Source organism: Lithobates pipiens, unplaced genomic scaffold, assembly GCF_037356315.1.
Source record: "Lithobates pipiens isolate NorthernLeopardFrog02 unplaced genomic scaffold, aLitPip1_a1.2 Scaffold_1, whole genome shotgun sequence".
In the NCBI taxonomy this organism is placed as follows: domain Eukaryota; kingdom Metazoa; phylum Chordata; class Amphibia; order Anura; family Ranidae; genus Lithobates; species Lithobates pipiens.
This window is the reverse complement of record NW_027507685.1, coordinates 98,120,496-98,137,842: the sequence shown is the minus strand read 5'-3', so window position 1 is coordinate 98,137,842 and position 17,347 is coordinate 98,120,496. Positions and strand designations below refer to the sequence as shown.

Below are 17,347 nucleotides of genomic sequence, written 5' to 3'. Positions count from 1 at the left end.
CACTGATCTGGTGGTTAAGGTCCATGGTGAGTCAGTCCGGAAAATCGTTCCTTCCTCTGAAATGGGCAGTGATCACTACGGACACCAGTCTATCCGGCTGGGGTGGAGTGATGGGGGTTCAGTCGGCTCAGGGCCTCTGGTCGATGGAAGAATCCGAGCTGCCAATCAATCAATCTGCTTAAATTGAGAGCGATCAGGCTGTGTCTCCCCACATGGTTGAGGAGTTTTCAAGGGCACCCGATCAGGATACAGTCAGACAACGTCACGGCTGTGGCGTACGTAAATCACCAAGGGGGAACAAGAAGCTCAGCCGCTGCACGGAGGTCACTCACATACTTCGGTGGGCAGAGCGACACGTACCGGCCCTGTCGGCCATTTACATCCCGGGAGTGGAGAACTGGCAGGCGGACTATCTAAGCTGCCAGATGCTGGACCCAGGAGAATGGGCATTGCATCCGGAGACATGTGCCTGAAGTGGGGCACACCAGATGTGGATCTACTGGGCTCCCGTCTCAATCGGAAGGTGCCAAGATTCGTGTCCAGGACAAGAGATCCATGGGCAGACGTGTCGGACGCGCTGGTGGCCCCGTGGGATCAGTAACAGCTGATCTACGCATTTCCTCCACTGAAACTGTTGCCACCTTTGCTTCACAGAGTGGAAGCCGAGGAGATCCCAGTAATACTGGTTGCCCCGGATTGGCCTCAGCATCCTTGGTACGCAGACCTGGTGCGTCTGGTGGTAGACGCTCCCTGGCGACTGCCGTTGTGAGAGGACCTCCTATCTCAAGGTCCAATTCTTCATCCTGCTTTACCATCGCTGGCTTTAACGGCATGGCTATTGAGAGCCAGGTGTTGAGGAATCGGGGTCTGTCGGACTCTGTCGGAAATCTTCTTCTCGGAAGACATACCATCGTACCCATCGTTCACTAGTTCCCAACTGCCATGGTGGATGAAGTTTTTATGCTGTTTTTACCACCCCTCGTTTGGCACTGCTTGGGGAACGTCCCATTTTGTTACAGAGAGGAGCTGTGTCGGTCGGTGAAGAGAGAAAGAGAAAGAGAGAAAATAGGATTTTTTGTACTCATCGTAAGATCCTTTTCTCTGTAATTCACCGACCGACACAGCATCCGCCCCTCCTTTTTTCTCTTTACGTTATACTGCTTGTTGACGTACTGAGGCTGCTGGGGCAGACTGTGGGGATTGTAGCCTAAGGGACCGCCCCCCTGGGCACAACTAAAGTTCTGAAGTGTTGTATTACAACTTTGCCTAGTATCTCCTAGTGATAGGGCTAACAACCCATTTTGTTACAGAGAGGAGCTGTGTCAGTCAGTGAATTACAGAGAAAAGGATTTTACGGTGAGTATAAAAAATCCTATTATTCTACAATCAGCGCATTTCATGACACATTTGGAGTTTAAAAGATTGGGAATATGTGGAGCACAGCAGCAGGTTAGCGTGAGCCCTTTTTAACATGAAGAGAACTTTAGCTTAGCATTTGTAGGTAGAACATATCTTGAGCAAAGAAGAAGAATGACGGAACTCCTGGTTATAATACAGTCCAAAAGAATTTTATTTCAAACACAAAATAAAAGAACATTTTAGATTGGCATGGAATGGACACATCAGATATAATGAGGAAATGCGCCTGGGCTGATGACATAATTGACATTTGTTAAATTAGAAAAGCCACTTGGTTTCACTGGTTTCAAACATTTATATTCAACTGTAAGAATAAAAGTCTTATTGGCGACTGCTGACCCATGGCCAGTTGTCCTATTACTAATATAGGCTACAAAGTGGATCATCCCTTTAACACCCAAATTGTATTACTACAAATGCTTTCTCATTTTAGAGTTCTGAATGTAATTTATATTCAGCATTGATATACAAGGTGTAAATACCACTGCAAATTGTAGACTAGTCCTTCTGTGACGCAATATAAAGGCAGGCCACACGCTACATCAGTTGGTGTTCAACAAAGTGTCATTGTTCTAGATGGTTCACACACCCCACCAGACTCATCTCTATTGTGTTTGACCCTAAAATAAGGCTTAAAGTGTATGTCCAGGCATTGCCTAAATTTAACCCAAACCTCTTGCGTTCTCTCTTGCAATAGTCGTTCTCATCCAGGGTTTAGTGGAACCGTACGGTTCCTTCAGAAGTTGCAAGAGGTTCCTCAAGCTGTGGCTGAGTGACCTCCTATTTGATATGCTTGCATGATACCAGAGCCAACACAACATGACCAAATTAGAAGCATAACACCAATGATCTTTTTAGCTGTCTGTAAGGTGACATTCTGACTACCAATGTATAGAGCATTCATACCACTAACCACCAATGTAAGGGGCATTTTTCCTTTTACCACCAATGTAAGGCATTCATCCCACTGACCACTAATGTAAAGGAGCATTCTTCCCACTGACCACCAATGTAAGGGGCATTCTTCCCACTGACCACCAATGTAAGGGGCATTCTTCCCACTGACCAACAATGTAAGGGTCATTCTTCCCACTGACCAACAATGTAAGGAACATTCTTCCCACTGACCACCAATGTAATGAGCATTCTTCCCACTGACCACCAATGTAAGGAACATTCTTCCCAATGACCACTAATGTAAGGAACATTCTTCCCAATGACCACCTATATAACGTGCAATTTTCCCACTGACCATCAATGTAAGGGACATACTTCTCACTGACCACCAATGTAAGTACCATTCTTCCCACTGATCCCCGTGTATGGAGCATTTTCTCACTGACCACCAATGTAAGGGACACTTTTCCTTCTGGTCACCAATGTAAAGGACATTTTTCCCACTGACCGCCAATGTAAGGGGCATTTTCCCCCACACACACCACCAAAATAAAGGGCATTTTCTCACTGAAACCCAGTGAATTGGTTTAAACCCCAGGGTTCCTCAGGAACCCAAAATTATTTTAGAGGATCCTCTGTGGGAAAGTTTGAGAAATAAAACATTATAGTAGCCCAGCATTCTTTGTAGCAAGAAACAGTTTTTTTATCATAAGGCTTGTAAAGGTCTAAAAGGGTCAGTTGCTGGCTGTTTTGTTCCTATTGCACTAGAACTACTTCTCCCAAGAACCTTTTCCCTACACATAGCATGTGGGCATGTTCTTAGGAGTCCGGGTGTGTGAACTGCCTCGAACAATAAAGCTTTTTTTTTTTCATACTAAGTACTACGTTTTTATACTAAGTTTTTTTTATATTAAGTACCAACATACATTGAGTTTGGCTTGCCTTGGTATGGCATCCTGAGGTTTGGGCATTATATGAACCCCAGAGAAGCCCTTGAACCCAAGGCTGGTTTGTGCAGCCGAGTGAGCTTGGAGTGGTGCGATTCCTTTTTTTGGTCTTTCTGTAAAAATAGAGAACCTGGTTTATGTTAAAACAAAGTCATAAAAGTTTGAATTCCCATGTTGGTTTTCCATTGTACAATAAAAGAGCAATGGGTTTTGTAGAACAGTCGGTTTAGTATCAGATCATTCCATTTCAATTAATTTCCTTTGAATAGAGGGCTAACTGATGAAACCTTTGTCATAAAAAACAAAAATCAATCATCTTAAAAATAAATAAATGAATAATAGAACTGACAACATCAAAACAACTACCATATGACAAATTAAATGTTCCTATCAAATACAGCTGACAATAAAATGCATGCTCCCAACCTGGGACACCCCAAACAAAGGCGTTTTTATACCAGGTTCTCTGCGCTTCGTTGTGGGAGCTCCGGAAGAATCTCAGTAAGTTCTGAGCTCTCAGCCTGTGGAGTCTCCCGCCTTTTTCCAGCCTCTAGTGCTTGTTGATGATATACCCTGTTGGCCGACAGACACATGAGGGCGTTTATCTGAAAGAAAAGGGAGACCGGTGTCTGCCTTTGGGTTCAAAAATTCCTAACAAAAAAAAAAATCTTAATGGTTATTTTTATTGGTACCTAAACTAGATGTCCAAGAAGACGCACCTAAAGCCCAACTCCAAATATAAAAAAAATATATAAAAATCCTCCCCCTTCCATTTTTTTTTAAAGAAAATGTCCAAAAGCAATACTCACCCTTCCCACGCTCCGGAACTGCACTCTTCATCCTCCTCCAAACTCGGCCATCTTTCCTTTTCCAGGTTGAATTACCCACCATCATTCATCCCAATTCCTGTAGACCAGGGAGCCAAGTGCCCACCCCCTGGGAGCATGGCTTCAAGACTCCCAGGAGATTAATGTATAGAATGGTGCCAACATGTTTACTTAACACTATCCTCCCCATCATCGACGACTTGTCCATCACCACTGCAGGTAGAGGAGCAAGGACATCTTGAGGATAGGACCTCAAATTGAGTCAGTCAACAGTGGATCTAAACATGCTTGCTCCCTCAACATCCAAACCACGAGCCTACCTGACACCCCCTCCATTCCTATTGGCTCATCACTGAGCTACCTGACTGGCCATTAGGAATGTGTGGTAGGCAACAGAGAGAAGTGATTTTAGGACCAGGGTTTGAGCATACAGGGAGAAATGAAAGATCTAAGTAGACCTATTAACATTAAGACTAGAATTATATTACAACTTAGGAAGCAATTCAAAGACCAGTCATATGTTTAATTCTTGGAGTGGGGTGTTTTTGTCTTTTTTTCCTCTAAAAAGTCCACCAGAATTCAGCAAGGCTTCATTGGTGACAAAAGCTTGTAGTTCAAAGGTTGTTTCTTTTTTTTAAATCTGTATCTCTTTTTTATTATACACTATATGGCCACAGTTTGTAGACACCTAACCACCACATATACACTATGTGGGCCCCCATTCAAATGAGTTGAGTTGCATTGAAGGGTACAGTTAATGCTACAGCATACAAAGAGCCTTTATCAACCTTTTTAACATGGAGGCACCCTTGAAATAGCATTCGAGTCTTGGAATCTTCCCACTGACCACCAGTGAAAAGAGCGCTCCCCCCCCCCCCCCCCCCACTTTACAGATATCCATAACGACTCACCTGAGAGCTATACATTTCTTATTGCTCAAGGAACCCAAGGGCTCCATGGAACACTGATTAAGAAAGGCAGTTTAAAAAATTGTTTGCTTTCAACCTTGTGGTAACAGTTGGGCAAGACCCCTTTCTGCTCCAATTGGACTATGCCCCAGTGTACAAAGGCAGGTCCATAAAAACTATGATGAGTTTGGTGTGAAGGAACTCAAGTGTCCTATATAGAGCCCTGACCGCAACCCTACTGAACCCCAACAGCTTCACTTAGAAAACTTTACAGACTACAGTGTTGGGTACCTCTTGGGTCGAACTTTGATCATACCTCCTGGTCCAAAAACGTAGGTGCTATTATGTTAATTATTAATTCTCTGACATTAAAGAATAGAGATAAACTATATGGACAAAACTATAAGGTCCCTCCTCCAGGTCATTGGTCTACACAAAGCCCTGACCTCAACCTTACTGAACCTCAACAGACTCACTTAGACACTTTACAGACTAAAGGGTTGGGTACCTCTTGGGTTGAACTTTGATTATACTTCCTGGTCCAAAAATGTAGGTGGAATTGTTAGGTTAATTATCCTACATTAAAGAATAGAGATACACTATATGGCCAAAACTATAAGGTCCCTCCTCCAAGTCATTAGTCTACACAAAGCCCTGATCTCAACCCTACCTAACCAATTGGATGGCAAGCCAGGTCTTCTTCTCCAACATCAGTTCCTGGCCTCACAAATCGGCACAAATTCCCACAGACACTCTCCAAAATCTTGTAGAAAGTCTTCCCAGAAATGTTATAAGCACAAAGGGGGCCCATCTCCATAATAATGGCCATGGTTTTGGAATGGGCTTTCCAACAAGCTCATGTAAGTGTAATGGTCAGGTTTCCACAAACTTCAGGTCATTTAGTGTATAATGGAACCATTTACAAACATACATGAAAATATGATAGTAAAAACAGAATTCTTTACACAATTTATGTGTACAAAATTAGGAAAAAAAAAATTATGAAATGAATACAATGTCCATTTTATGAAAACATTTTTGTCTTCTATATGTTGTCATTTAAATAAGACCTTTGTTCTAATTTCATAAAACTCTGCTCTATTCATTTCACGTGAAAAGGTTTGTTTACCATTTGGCACAATTTCAGATGTTCAGAACATTACAGTTTCTCTTATGCCCCGTACACACGATCGGACTTTCCGACAACAAAACCGTGCATTTTTGTTCGAAGGCTGTTGGCTCCAACTTGTCTTGCATACACACGGCCACACAAATGTTGGACAACAATTACGAACGTAGTGACATACAAGACGTACCTGACATCTCCATTACGAACGCTAGTTATATCTCTGGCTCCTATTTGATTCCGAGCATGCGTGGACTTTTGTCCGACGGACTTGTGTACACACGATCGGAAAAGTCCGACAACAAACATTTGTTGGTGGGAAAATTTGAGAACCTACTAGCCAACATTTGTGGCGGAAAGTCCGACAACAAATGTTCGATGGAGCATACACATGGTCGGAACTTTCCGCCAACAAGCTCATATCCAACATCTGTTGTCGGAAAATCTGATCGTGTGTATGGGGCATTAGAATTACTGACCTTTCTTTGGTGCAGCTAGGTCACCTGCCCACCTGCAGCCTCTGATTAGACAGAGAACGAGCACCAACAGACTGGCGAGGTCATCTCCTTGCTCTCCTCCCATAAGAATGTTCCTTGTGAGCACACAGGAATGCAGCACACTTGATTGGATCCTAGTCCTGCCCCCTCCCTCTCCCAGTCTGAGTACTGCTGTACAGGGATTGCAATAGGCTATTACTAAGTCATATTCAGGTATTTACACTAGTTACATTTACAATACATTGACACATAACTGTATTCATTATTATTTTAATATCCACCTTGAGTTCAAACCTAGGGCTCATGGCAATGGGCATGGTCTTCCTGCTTTTGACATGCGTTTACAACAGGTCTTATTGATTTTCGTTGAGAAGTTCTTGGGACAAATGTGGGAGATCCTACTGAGATGCTCTTTGAATTGCAAGCAATGCGAATCAAATGCAGCATTTGTCATTTGCATGCATGCATTTGCCTTTGAATAGCAAACACAATCATTTGAATGTATTCTACAATACCACTATAATGAATTAAAACACAATTCAGTATTATCACCCTAACAATCCCTGCACAGCAAAAATCAGATTAAAGCGGAGGTCCACCCTAAAGTGGACCTTCCGCTCATTGGAATCCTCCCCCCCTCCGGCACCACAATTGGCACCTTTCAGGGGGGAGGGGGGTGCAGATACCTGTACAATACAGGTATCTGCACCCACTTCCGGCGTAGATTCTGCAGAAGGTTCGCCCCTTTACGCAGAATCTACGCCCCTTTCCGAAAGTCCCCCGCTGCCTGCTGGGAAACACACGGATCCCAGAGACTGCGGGGACCATCCTTATTGCGCAGCGCGACTCGCGCATGCGCAGTAGGGAACCGGGAAATGAAGCCGAAAGGCTCCACTTCCTGATTCCTATACCCAAGATGGCGGCGGCAGCACCCGAGAGACGATCGAGATCACATCACATCGCGGGCGCGCTGGGCGGGTAAGTGTCACCATTTTAAAAGTCAGCAGCTGCAGTATTTGTAGCTGCTGGCTTTTAAAAAGAAAAAAAAAAACGGCGGACTCCCGCTTTAAGAAGGTAAGAGCAGTGGGAGCGAACAAGTGGGAGCTTACAGGAGAGGAGCACAAGGAGGACCTCAGAAGTATGATTTTGTTCCTTCAGAGCTCATTGAAAGGGCTCTGAAGGAATAGACTTATACAAGTATTCTCACCAGCTATGAAATCCGCAAAGCACACACTCCTTGCTGATTGGACAGCTCTAGCTATGTCCCATATGATGGACCTCTGCAGAAAGTCCACTGTTTCTACACAGAAAGCAAGGGTCCTTCTCTATAGCATGTTGTCCAGGTTCGAAAATGTAATGTTACTATCAGGAGGTGAAAAAAAAGAAACAAGATATGGTACAATTTTGTTAAAACCTCTAATATATATATATATATATATACACACAGTGCCTTGCAAAAGTATTCGGCCCCCTTGAACTTTTCAAACTTTTGCCACATTTCAGGCTTCAAACATAAAGATATAAAATTTTTATTTTTTGTGAAGAATCACCAACAAGTGGGACACAATTGTGAAGTGGAACGAAATCTATTGGACAACTTAAACTTTTTTAGCCAATAAAAAACGGAAAAGTGGTGCGTGCAAAATTATTCGGCCCCTTTACTTTCAGTGCAGCAAACTCACTCCAGAAGTTCAGCGAGGATCTCTGAATGATCCAATGTTGTCCTAAATGACTGATGGTGATAAATAGAATCCACCTGTGTGTAATCAAGTCTGTATAAATGCACCTGCTCTGTGATAGTCTCAGGGTTCTGTTGAAAGCGCAGAGAGCATCATGAAGACCAAGGAACACACCAGGCAGGTCCGTAATACTGTTGTGGAGAAGTTTAAAGCCAGATTTGGATACAAAAAGATTTCCCAAGCTTTAAACATCCCAAGGAGCACTGTGCAAGCGATCATTTTGAAATGGAAGGAGTATCAGACCACTGCAAATCTACCAAGACCTGGCCGTCCCTCTAAACTTTCAGCTCAGACAAGGAAAAGACTGATCAGAGATGCAGCCAAGAAGCCCATGATCACTCTGGATGAAGGTGGCACAGTGGTGTAGTGGTTAGCACTCTCACCTAGCAGTAAGAAGCGTCACTGGTTCAAATCCCCACCACGACACTACCTGCCTGGAGTTTGCATGTTCTCCCTGTGCCTGCGTGGGTTTCCTCCGGGTACTCCGGTTTCCTCCCACAAACCAAAGACATGCAGGTAGGTTAATTGGCTTCTGTTCAAAAAATTGGCCCTAGTATATGAATGGGGACCTTGGATTGTGGGCTCCTTGAGGGCAGGGACCAATGTGAGTGTGTAATGTACAGGGATGGGGATAACTGTAGACACTCAGGTTGAACTGGATGGACTGGTGTCTTTATTCAACCTTACTAACTATGAAACTGCAGAGAACTACAGCTAAGGTGGGAGAGTCTGTCCATAGGACATCAGTCAGTCGTACACTGCACAAATTTGGCCTTTATGGAAGAGTGGCAAGAAGAAAGCCATTTCTCAAAGATATCCATAAAAAGTCTTGTCTAAAGTTTGCCACAAGCCACCTGGGAGACGCACCAAACATGTGGAAGAAGGTGCTCTGGTCAGATGAAACCAAAACCAAACTTTTTGCCCACAATGCAAAACGATATGTTTGGCGTAAAAGCAACACAGCTCATCACCCTCAACACACCATCCCCACTGTCAAACATGGTGGTGGCAGCATCGTGGTTTGGGCCTGCTTTTCTTCAGCAGGGACAGGGAAGATGGTTAAAATTGAGGGGAAGATGGATGCAGCCAAATACAGGACCATTCTGGATGAAAACCTGTTGGAGTCTGCAAAAGACCTGAAACTGGGACAGAGATTTATCTTCCAACAAGACAATGATCCCAAACATACAGCAAAATCTACAAAGGAATGGTTCACAAATAAACGTATCCAGGTGTTAGAATGGCCAAGTCAAAGTCCAGACCTGAGTCCAATCGAGAATCTATGGAAAGAGCTGAAAACTGCTGTTCACAAACGCTCTCCATCCAACCTCACTGAGCTCAAGCTGTTTTGCAAGGAAGAATGGGCAAGAATTTCAGTCTCTCGATGTGCAAAACTGATAGAGACATACCCCAAGCGACTGTAATCGCAGCAAAAGGTGGCTCTACAAAGTATTAACGCAAGGGGGCTGAATAATTTTGCACGCCCCACTTTTCATATTTTTATTAGTTAAAAAAGTTTCAAAAATCCAATAGATTTCGTTCCACTTCACAATTGTGTCCCACTTGTTGGTGATTCTTCACAAAAAATAAAATTTTTATATCTTTATGTTTGAAGCCTGAAATGTGGCAAAAGGTTGAAAAGTTCAAGGGGGCAGAATACTTTCGCAAGGCACTGTATATATATATATATATATATATATATATATATATATATATATATATATATATAAAAAATGAAGTCAGACCAGGGAAATACAAATTTAAGCCCAACTGAAGTCTAACTTATGCCTTAGGTCTTGTAAAACTAGTGCTCGTAATGGAGATATCACGTATGTCTTGTACGTCACTACCCTCATAATTGTTGGCCAACATTTGTGTGACCGTGTGTATGCAGGACAAGTTGGAGCCAACAGCCTTTCAAACAAAAATCCACGGTTTTGTTGTCGGAAAGTCTGATCGTGTGTACGGGGCATTACACTATATTGCCAAAAGTATTGGGACACCTGCCTTTACATGCAAATTAACTTTAATGGCATATCAGTCTAAGCCCTTGTACACACGGTCGGAGAATCCGTCGGTATGTGTCCTATCGGACCGTGTCGTCGGATAATCCGACTGTGTGTGGTATGCATCAGACTGATTCCGTCGGAATATCCGTCGGACCCAATTTTCCAACATGTTGGAAATATTTCCCGACCAACTGGGCCGATCGGACATACTCCGATCATGTGTAGAGAATTTTGATCGGACCAAGTGCCACGCATGCTCAGATCAAATTCCTACATCAAAGCTATTGGCTACTAGCCTGAATGTAGTCCCATCGTAACGAAATTACGTCATCACGTTCTGAAAGATCGGATTTTTTTCGCCAACTTTGTCTGACCGTGTGTATGCAACAGTTTCGGACAAGATCCGACGGGCAAAATCCGACGGATTTGGTTGTGGAAATCTCCGACCGTGTGTACAGGGGCTTAGTCTGTAGGGTTCAGTATGGAGTTGGCTCACACTTTTGCAGCCATAACAGCTTCAACTCTTCTGGGAAGGCTGTCCACAAAGTTTAGGAGTGTGTCTATGGGAATGTTTGACAGAAGAGCATTTGTGAGGTCAGGCTCTGATGTTGGACAAGAAGACCTGACTCACAGTCTCTGCTCCAATTCATCCCAAAGGTGTTCTATTGGTTTGAGGTCAAGACTCTGTGCAGGGTGGTCAAGTTCCTCCAGCCCAAACTCACTCATCCATGTCTTTATGGCCCTTGCTTTGTGCGCTGGTCCATTCGATTATGGTGTGAGGTTTTTTTTTCAGGGGTTGGGCTTGGGCCCTTAGTTCCAGTGAAGGGAACTCTTAAGGCATCAGCATACCAAAACATTTTGGACAATTTCATGCTTCCAACTTTGTGGGAACAGTTTGGGGATGGCCCCCTCCTGTTCCAACATGACTGCACACCAGTGCACAAAGCAAGGTCCATAAAGACATGGATGAGCGAGTTTGGGGTGGAGGAACTTGACTGGCCTGCACAGAGTCCTGACCTCAACCCAATAGAACACCTTTGAGATCAATTGGAGCAGAGACTCCAAGCCAGGCCTCCTCTCCAACATCAGTACCTGACCTCACAAATGATTTTCTGGAAGAATGGTCAAACATTCCCATAGACACACTCCTAAACCTTGTGGACAGCCTTCCCAGAAGAGTTGAAGGAATATGAAATCAGACTTCAGTTGGGCTTGCATGCGTATTTCCCTGGTCTAACTTAGCTCTTACCCTTGCCCTACTAAATGTAATCCATACATTCTCTAACTGAATCTTCACAACATTTATTCGTTTCAGCATTTTAATAAATTCACCCATAGAGAATAAAATAACCAAGAAAAAATTTAATATTGTTTTAAAATCTTTTACATTTCACAATTAGCGATTCACAGCAAGCAAATTCATAAACCAAATAAAATAGGAAAAACACAAAAAAGCTGAAAAACAAAAAAACAAACAAATTCCTGACGGACTGAGTCCTTTGTTTTGTGTCGGGCCGTATGTGTATATGGATGTATATATTATACTTACACATACAGATAAGCTCACATTTGGATTGAGCACCATTTGGAAGCCCCTAGTACATTTAACTGTCAGATGTTATCAATGCATTTTATAAAAACACATTAGATCCCGCCAATCTATTGATTATAGAAGAAGGCAGTTTGGTTTTTTCAATTAGTTGGCGCCGTTATGTACTAGACTTGATGCTTATTACAGTTAATATACATTTTGAGGTCCTCTATGGGGAATGGGGAATACAGTGTGTGTTTGACAGTTTAAATGCCTTACCTAAATACAGGGATATAACAAGCTTATGTATTACAAGCTGGTTAGTGGAAGGGGAATAAATAATGTAGGGCTCATCTCCGATATGGAGATTCCTAGTCCCAAGTCTATCCCCTGTTTTTTCATGTCTAGACTATGCTAGGTGTACCTGTCTCTTGCATCTGCCCAATGTGTCCGCTGTATTAGTCTACAGAATTAAGAAAAAGGGGGCATCTCCGAATGTAGTTAAAGCTGAACTCTTCTCCCCAACCTTAATCAAAATGCATTTACATGAACTGCCCAGCGAAGTAATTGTGCATCCATTGGCCATTTATAGACTGGGGGATCCACCAACTCTAGTTAGCAATGCCTTCTGAAAACCACGGGGGGGGGGGGGGGGGGCTGTTTCATGACCAGTCACCCTGTTTAAGGGCAGAGGGCAATGGTGACTGGTCAACTGTACCCCCTCTGCAATAATATTAAATAAATAAATCTACTAACTAGGCAAAACTGAGAAGACTAAAGGAAGGGTTGAGGTCCACAAGGAGATCGCCACAGCTCACTAATAAGAAATTAATGTTAGCAGGAGTTCAGCTTTAAAGATGTTATACCAGATATGGAGAAGACATGCTTGCTTAAAAAGAAAAAGCATCCTATTTTTAATCTCAGCAGTAGAATTATAATTTGGACCAATTTCATCCATGCCTTCAAAAATTGACTATGATGGTTTTAGTTTATGGCATATACATTACTTGTCTCTACTTTTTAAAACTGGAATTTACATTAAATAATTCTATATTGATTGTTCAGTCTAATTCAGACTAAAGCTGTGCAAATATTTTAAAATGTATTTATAAAATTTTAATAAATAGCGTTTATACATTTTAGACTGTTCCAATGCAGTCCCAATGTTGTCTTTTAGCTGGTGTCTAATAGACCATAATGGATAGGTTCCTTCTCAAGCCTCAAGATTATCATCTTTATCTTTTCTATCCATATTGGTAAGAAAGCAAACTTTTAGCTGTTATCCAATAGACCAGTGATAGTGAACTTTGGCACCCCAGATGTTTTGGAACTAAATTTCCCATGATGCTCATGCACTCTGCAGTGTAGATGGGCATCATGGGAAATATAGTTCCAAAACATCTGAGGTGCCAAGGTTTGCCATCACCGCAATAGACCATAATGGATAGGTTCCTATTAGGCTGTTTCAATGTACAGTCCCAGTGTTGTCTCCTAGACGATAATATTCCTTTTCAATCCTCAAGATTATCATTGTTTTATTTTCTATCCATATTGGTAACAAAATAACCTTTCATTGGTCTACTCACAATATTGGGGTACAAACTTTCGAAAAGAAACCCTTGTTTTCCTTCTTTGAGCATGGTTTAATGAAAATAAAATTAGGCACCTCCAATATATTCAGTTGGCCAATGGAAGGTATCCCTTACTTCAGGCACCCATCTTTCTCATGAGCACCCAACTTTTCCAACTTTCACCAGTGCCTTCGGGCTGCAGCTGGGGTCTGGGAAGTACTTTTTTCTTTAAATGCTTCTTTTTCTTAGATTTTTTTATTACATTTTCATGCTAGGTCTGCTGTTGTGAGAACCTTGTAGGCTATAATTGGAGACTTCCTTCTGAAACTGCTTGTTGCCCATCTTTCTAAGTTAATGGCACCTGGAACAAGTGAATGTCATGATCTGCATACTTGATCCAGGTTAGTATCAATGCTGAAGCCAACACAGTATTGTAGGACATTCAGGCAACTGGTCTGCACAAGAACAAGGCCAGCAGTGAAAACCCAAGATGTTCTCCAACCAGAAATTTAGGCAACTAGAAATTTTAAAATGAGGTTAACACTGAAAAGTCAAGAGGTTCTCCAAGCAGATGGTCCCTCTGAGACAAGTAAAGCTGAGTATTTCCATTAGTTTAGCACTTGGCATAGAAGATTCTTGCAGAATAAAAGAAGCTTGAGCGTCAAGTGCAAAATATGCATAACAACTACTTTTTTTAAATTACCTTAGGACTTGGGAGGAAAAAAAAACTCTAGCCACTGATAGAACTTCCTTCCCTATTGTAAATACAAATAACTCAATCTTACTGTAAGACCTATCCAAGTCTCCACTAGTTTGATATGTTCACTGGTCTAGGCTTTGACTTTGGGGTGACCCATGCCCACAGTTTATATTGCTTCTTTTATCTGTTCTAATGAGTTAGATGAGGCACCCACGAGAAGTCCAGTAATGCTTTAATGTAAGCTTGGATAGCTTCTTAGGCTATTGTGCAGATGTTAAATCTAAGCTTAACCCCTTGGCACCGACCACCTCCCAGCCCTTTAACAGTTCTAAAAGCAGGGAGGTGGAGGCGGGCATTTAGGTTATATGACTGCTTTTATTGGCTGTCACATTATCGGAAAGCTCCCGATGCATACTTGAGATCTGCCAGCTACCATGCTGGAAGTATGCAGGGAGTGTGTTCTCATCACAGTAAGTAATTTACACAGGGCTGCATATATGCAGCCACTCAGTGTTAAGGCCCATCCATGGATACAGCCTACTCTCCTCTATGAACAGTCGGATATAAAAACAGACCATCTCTCCATTCATTTACACCCAACTGCCATCTGATCCACCAGACGGCTGAGGTACGATCCCCATCCATCTGTTTTAGCAGAAAGGATCAGATCAGATGTTGGTGGGTGTCAATAGACACATGTCTGTTGACACCTGCTCCTCCATAGAGGAAAGTTCATTTTCTTTTCTGGGGTTGGAGATCATGCTGCACTGACTCAGTCAGTTGTGGGTCAATGGCTGGGTGATGTTGGGGGCAGATAGCCTAAAAACAGCCACAGCCTGAGTAGAAAAGTATTTTCTCTGCCAGCAGAGTGCAGAGCAGGATCCTTGCTTTGTGTAGAGCTCCAACACTCCCCATGCTAAGTTAAAGGTAAAGCTCTCCAATCAGCTGGGAGCAAGAGCTTTGTAGATTGAGGAGCTTCAGCTCTAACTCAACAGGGAGCATGTGGGACCTCTGCAGAGAATCTACTGCTTTCTCAGAGAGAGCAAGGGTCCCACTCTGCAGCATGCTGGCAGGGGACAGGATTTTTTACTCAAGCTGTAGTCGCTTTCTTAAGACTTTGCATATCTGGAAGGTATTTAGTGGATTTAAACTGAACTTTCAGTTGGCCTTTAAGCGTAATACAAATAAGAGATTTTTTGATTATGTTTAATTTGAAATCCATATTTTTTCATTATGATATGGTGGAGAAACAAGCCAGCAGGAGGGTTAATAGTAAGCATTAAATGCAACAGTGGTTTTTGGCCATAGCAGTCTGCGATGTAGTCTAAGCCTAGGACAAGACTAGGGGGTTTCAGAATTTCTCATAAAGAATCTTTGATTAAAAATGGTCAATAGAATGAAAGGCTAGGATTAAGGTTTAGTTGACCAATATATTTTGGGAAGTGGTCCTTGAAATGTCTTAACGTTGTTGGATTTTGGAGTTGTTTTTGATATTGCTAAGTAAATTTAAGATTTGGAAGTATTTTGCTTGGGTAACCAAACACCGGAATTGAGGAGCTTCTTAAAATTAAGGATTCTTGTAGACTATTATAAGAAGAGTATGTGAACTAATAATGATTATTATGGAAGATCATTTAGCTTGATAGATGAAACAAAGACCCATCCAAGTGTAGTATTATCGGTATCAGTTGATATGATACAATATACATATATTGTTTGACAAGCTCGTATTAACATCTGAACCTGGAACACGCAATACTTAGCTTCTGTATACCGTAGACTTGTAGACACATTTCTTACATATACTTTGAAGTCAACTCTACCAAGTTTTACCCATTATATCCTAATCTACAACAAATAAAATTATGTCCGTTGCTTCAGTGACAGGAGGAGCGGAAAACATCAGTACTTTCTCTTTAGGTATACAGTGCTCTGTTGTAGAGTTGGAATTTATCTATCATCGTTAGGACGTTGTAAGCTGGATACAAAGGGCAGACCAGCTATGGAAACCGCTATCCATATTATTAGGAGTCCATTAAAATGATAGGAATTAAAACGAAGATATTATGAACATAATATGAAGACAGTTTTTTGTACTTTAGTCCCCAGCTCGGAGTTTAAAACTTTGAACGGCCGGCCTGGCCAGTAACTCGAAGCACAGCATAGTTGAAAGCTGCCCCTATCATATAAGTGAGCTGCAAAGGAACATACAGAAGAGAGAATACACAATGTGTAAGCAGTGATTATTTTGTCTGTGATAATATATAATATATCCTGTCCTACAATATTGATACAATGCACCAAAAAATGATTGGCATCATTGCTTGATTCTTAACCCCTTACCAACCCTCCTGGTGACCCTTTAACTGAGTCTTAATGCCAGGGGGCAGGACAGATCCCAGTCATGTGATCACTGATTGGTTGTTCCAGTGGTCAATGTCTGAGAGCATCAATCATAAACAGAGACTGGGAGCCTTCAGCACAAAAACCTTGGCTACCATGGATGCATATCTACGGCACCCTCCTTGCTGCTTTGCATATGCATTATGTGGCCATTACGAGGTATAACTGTGACCAGGCTTTGGACCTTCAAATGTTTTCATATTAAAGCAATATATAAAACTTCAAAACAAGTCCTCAATGACCTCTGTAGCTACAGTAAAAAGATTTGGGGCACTCGAACCTTTACAGCAGTAGGCGTTCTCAGGCAAGTCTTAAGCAATATAGAGGGAATTGTTCTTCTTAGGCAAAGCGGTGGCCAGAGGTTGGTTCCTTCCTTGTGTAGGAACTGGGTGTGTAAGGAAACGTTAAGTATAAAGAATAACATAAAAAAATCAGGTTAAATTTTATTGAGACTCCATCATAAAAAGCCAGCTTGTCTTGGGGGTTCAAATGGTTCCCCTTCATCAGAGCTTGGTACTATTACATAGTTAGGAAGGCTGAATAAAGACACCAGTCCATCCAGTTCAACCTGAACTCATCTTGGGACTTTAAAGGGCCCACCTTTATCAGGGCTTGATAATGTCGACCAAAGTGAGTACTGGACCAATGAAATTGGGGGATCATGAGGAGTTGCCTCAAGTTGCTTAACCGGCATCTGGAGCCATCATCAGACTAATCACCACTTAGGATCCCTCAAATCAGTCCAGAACACACTTTATTGCTTAACTGCCATT

At 42.3% G+C, this 17,347-nt stretch overlaps 1 protein-coding gene across 2 annotated transcripts in view; it reads right to left on the bottom strand.

Moving 5' to 3' along the window:
• Nucleotides 1-1,546: 1,546 nt before the first annotated feature.
• The window catches only part of PLP1 (proteolipid protein 1), a 52,566-nt gene continuing 36,765 nt past the window's right edge, over nt 1,547-17,347 (bottom strand). The window contains exon 7 of one of the 2 annotated variants that reach the window (XM_077466148.1): nt 1,547-3,868. In XM_077466148.1, the coding sequence (XP_077322274.1) occupies nt 3,716-3,868 (153 nt within the window). In that variant the 3' untranslated portion in view covers nt 1,547-3,715. Of the gene's footprint in view, nt 3,869-11,716; nt 16,367-17,347 lie in introns of those variants that run through there. The other variant, XM_077466210.1, reaches the window with a different exon arrangement.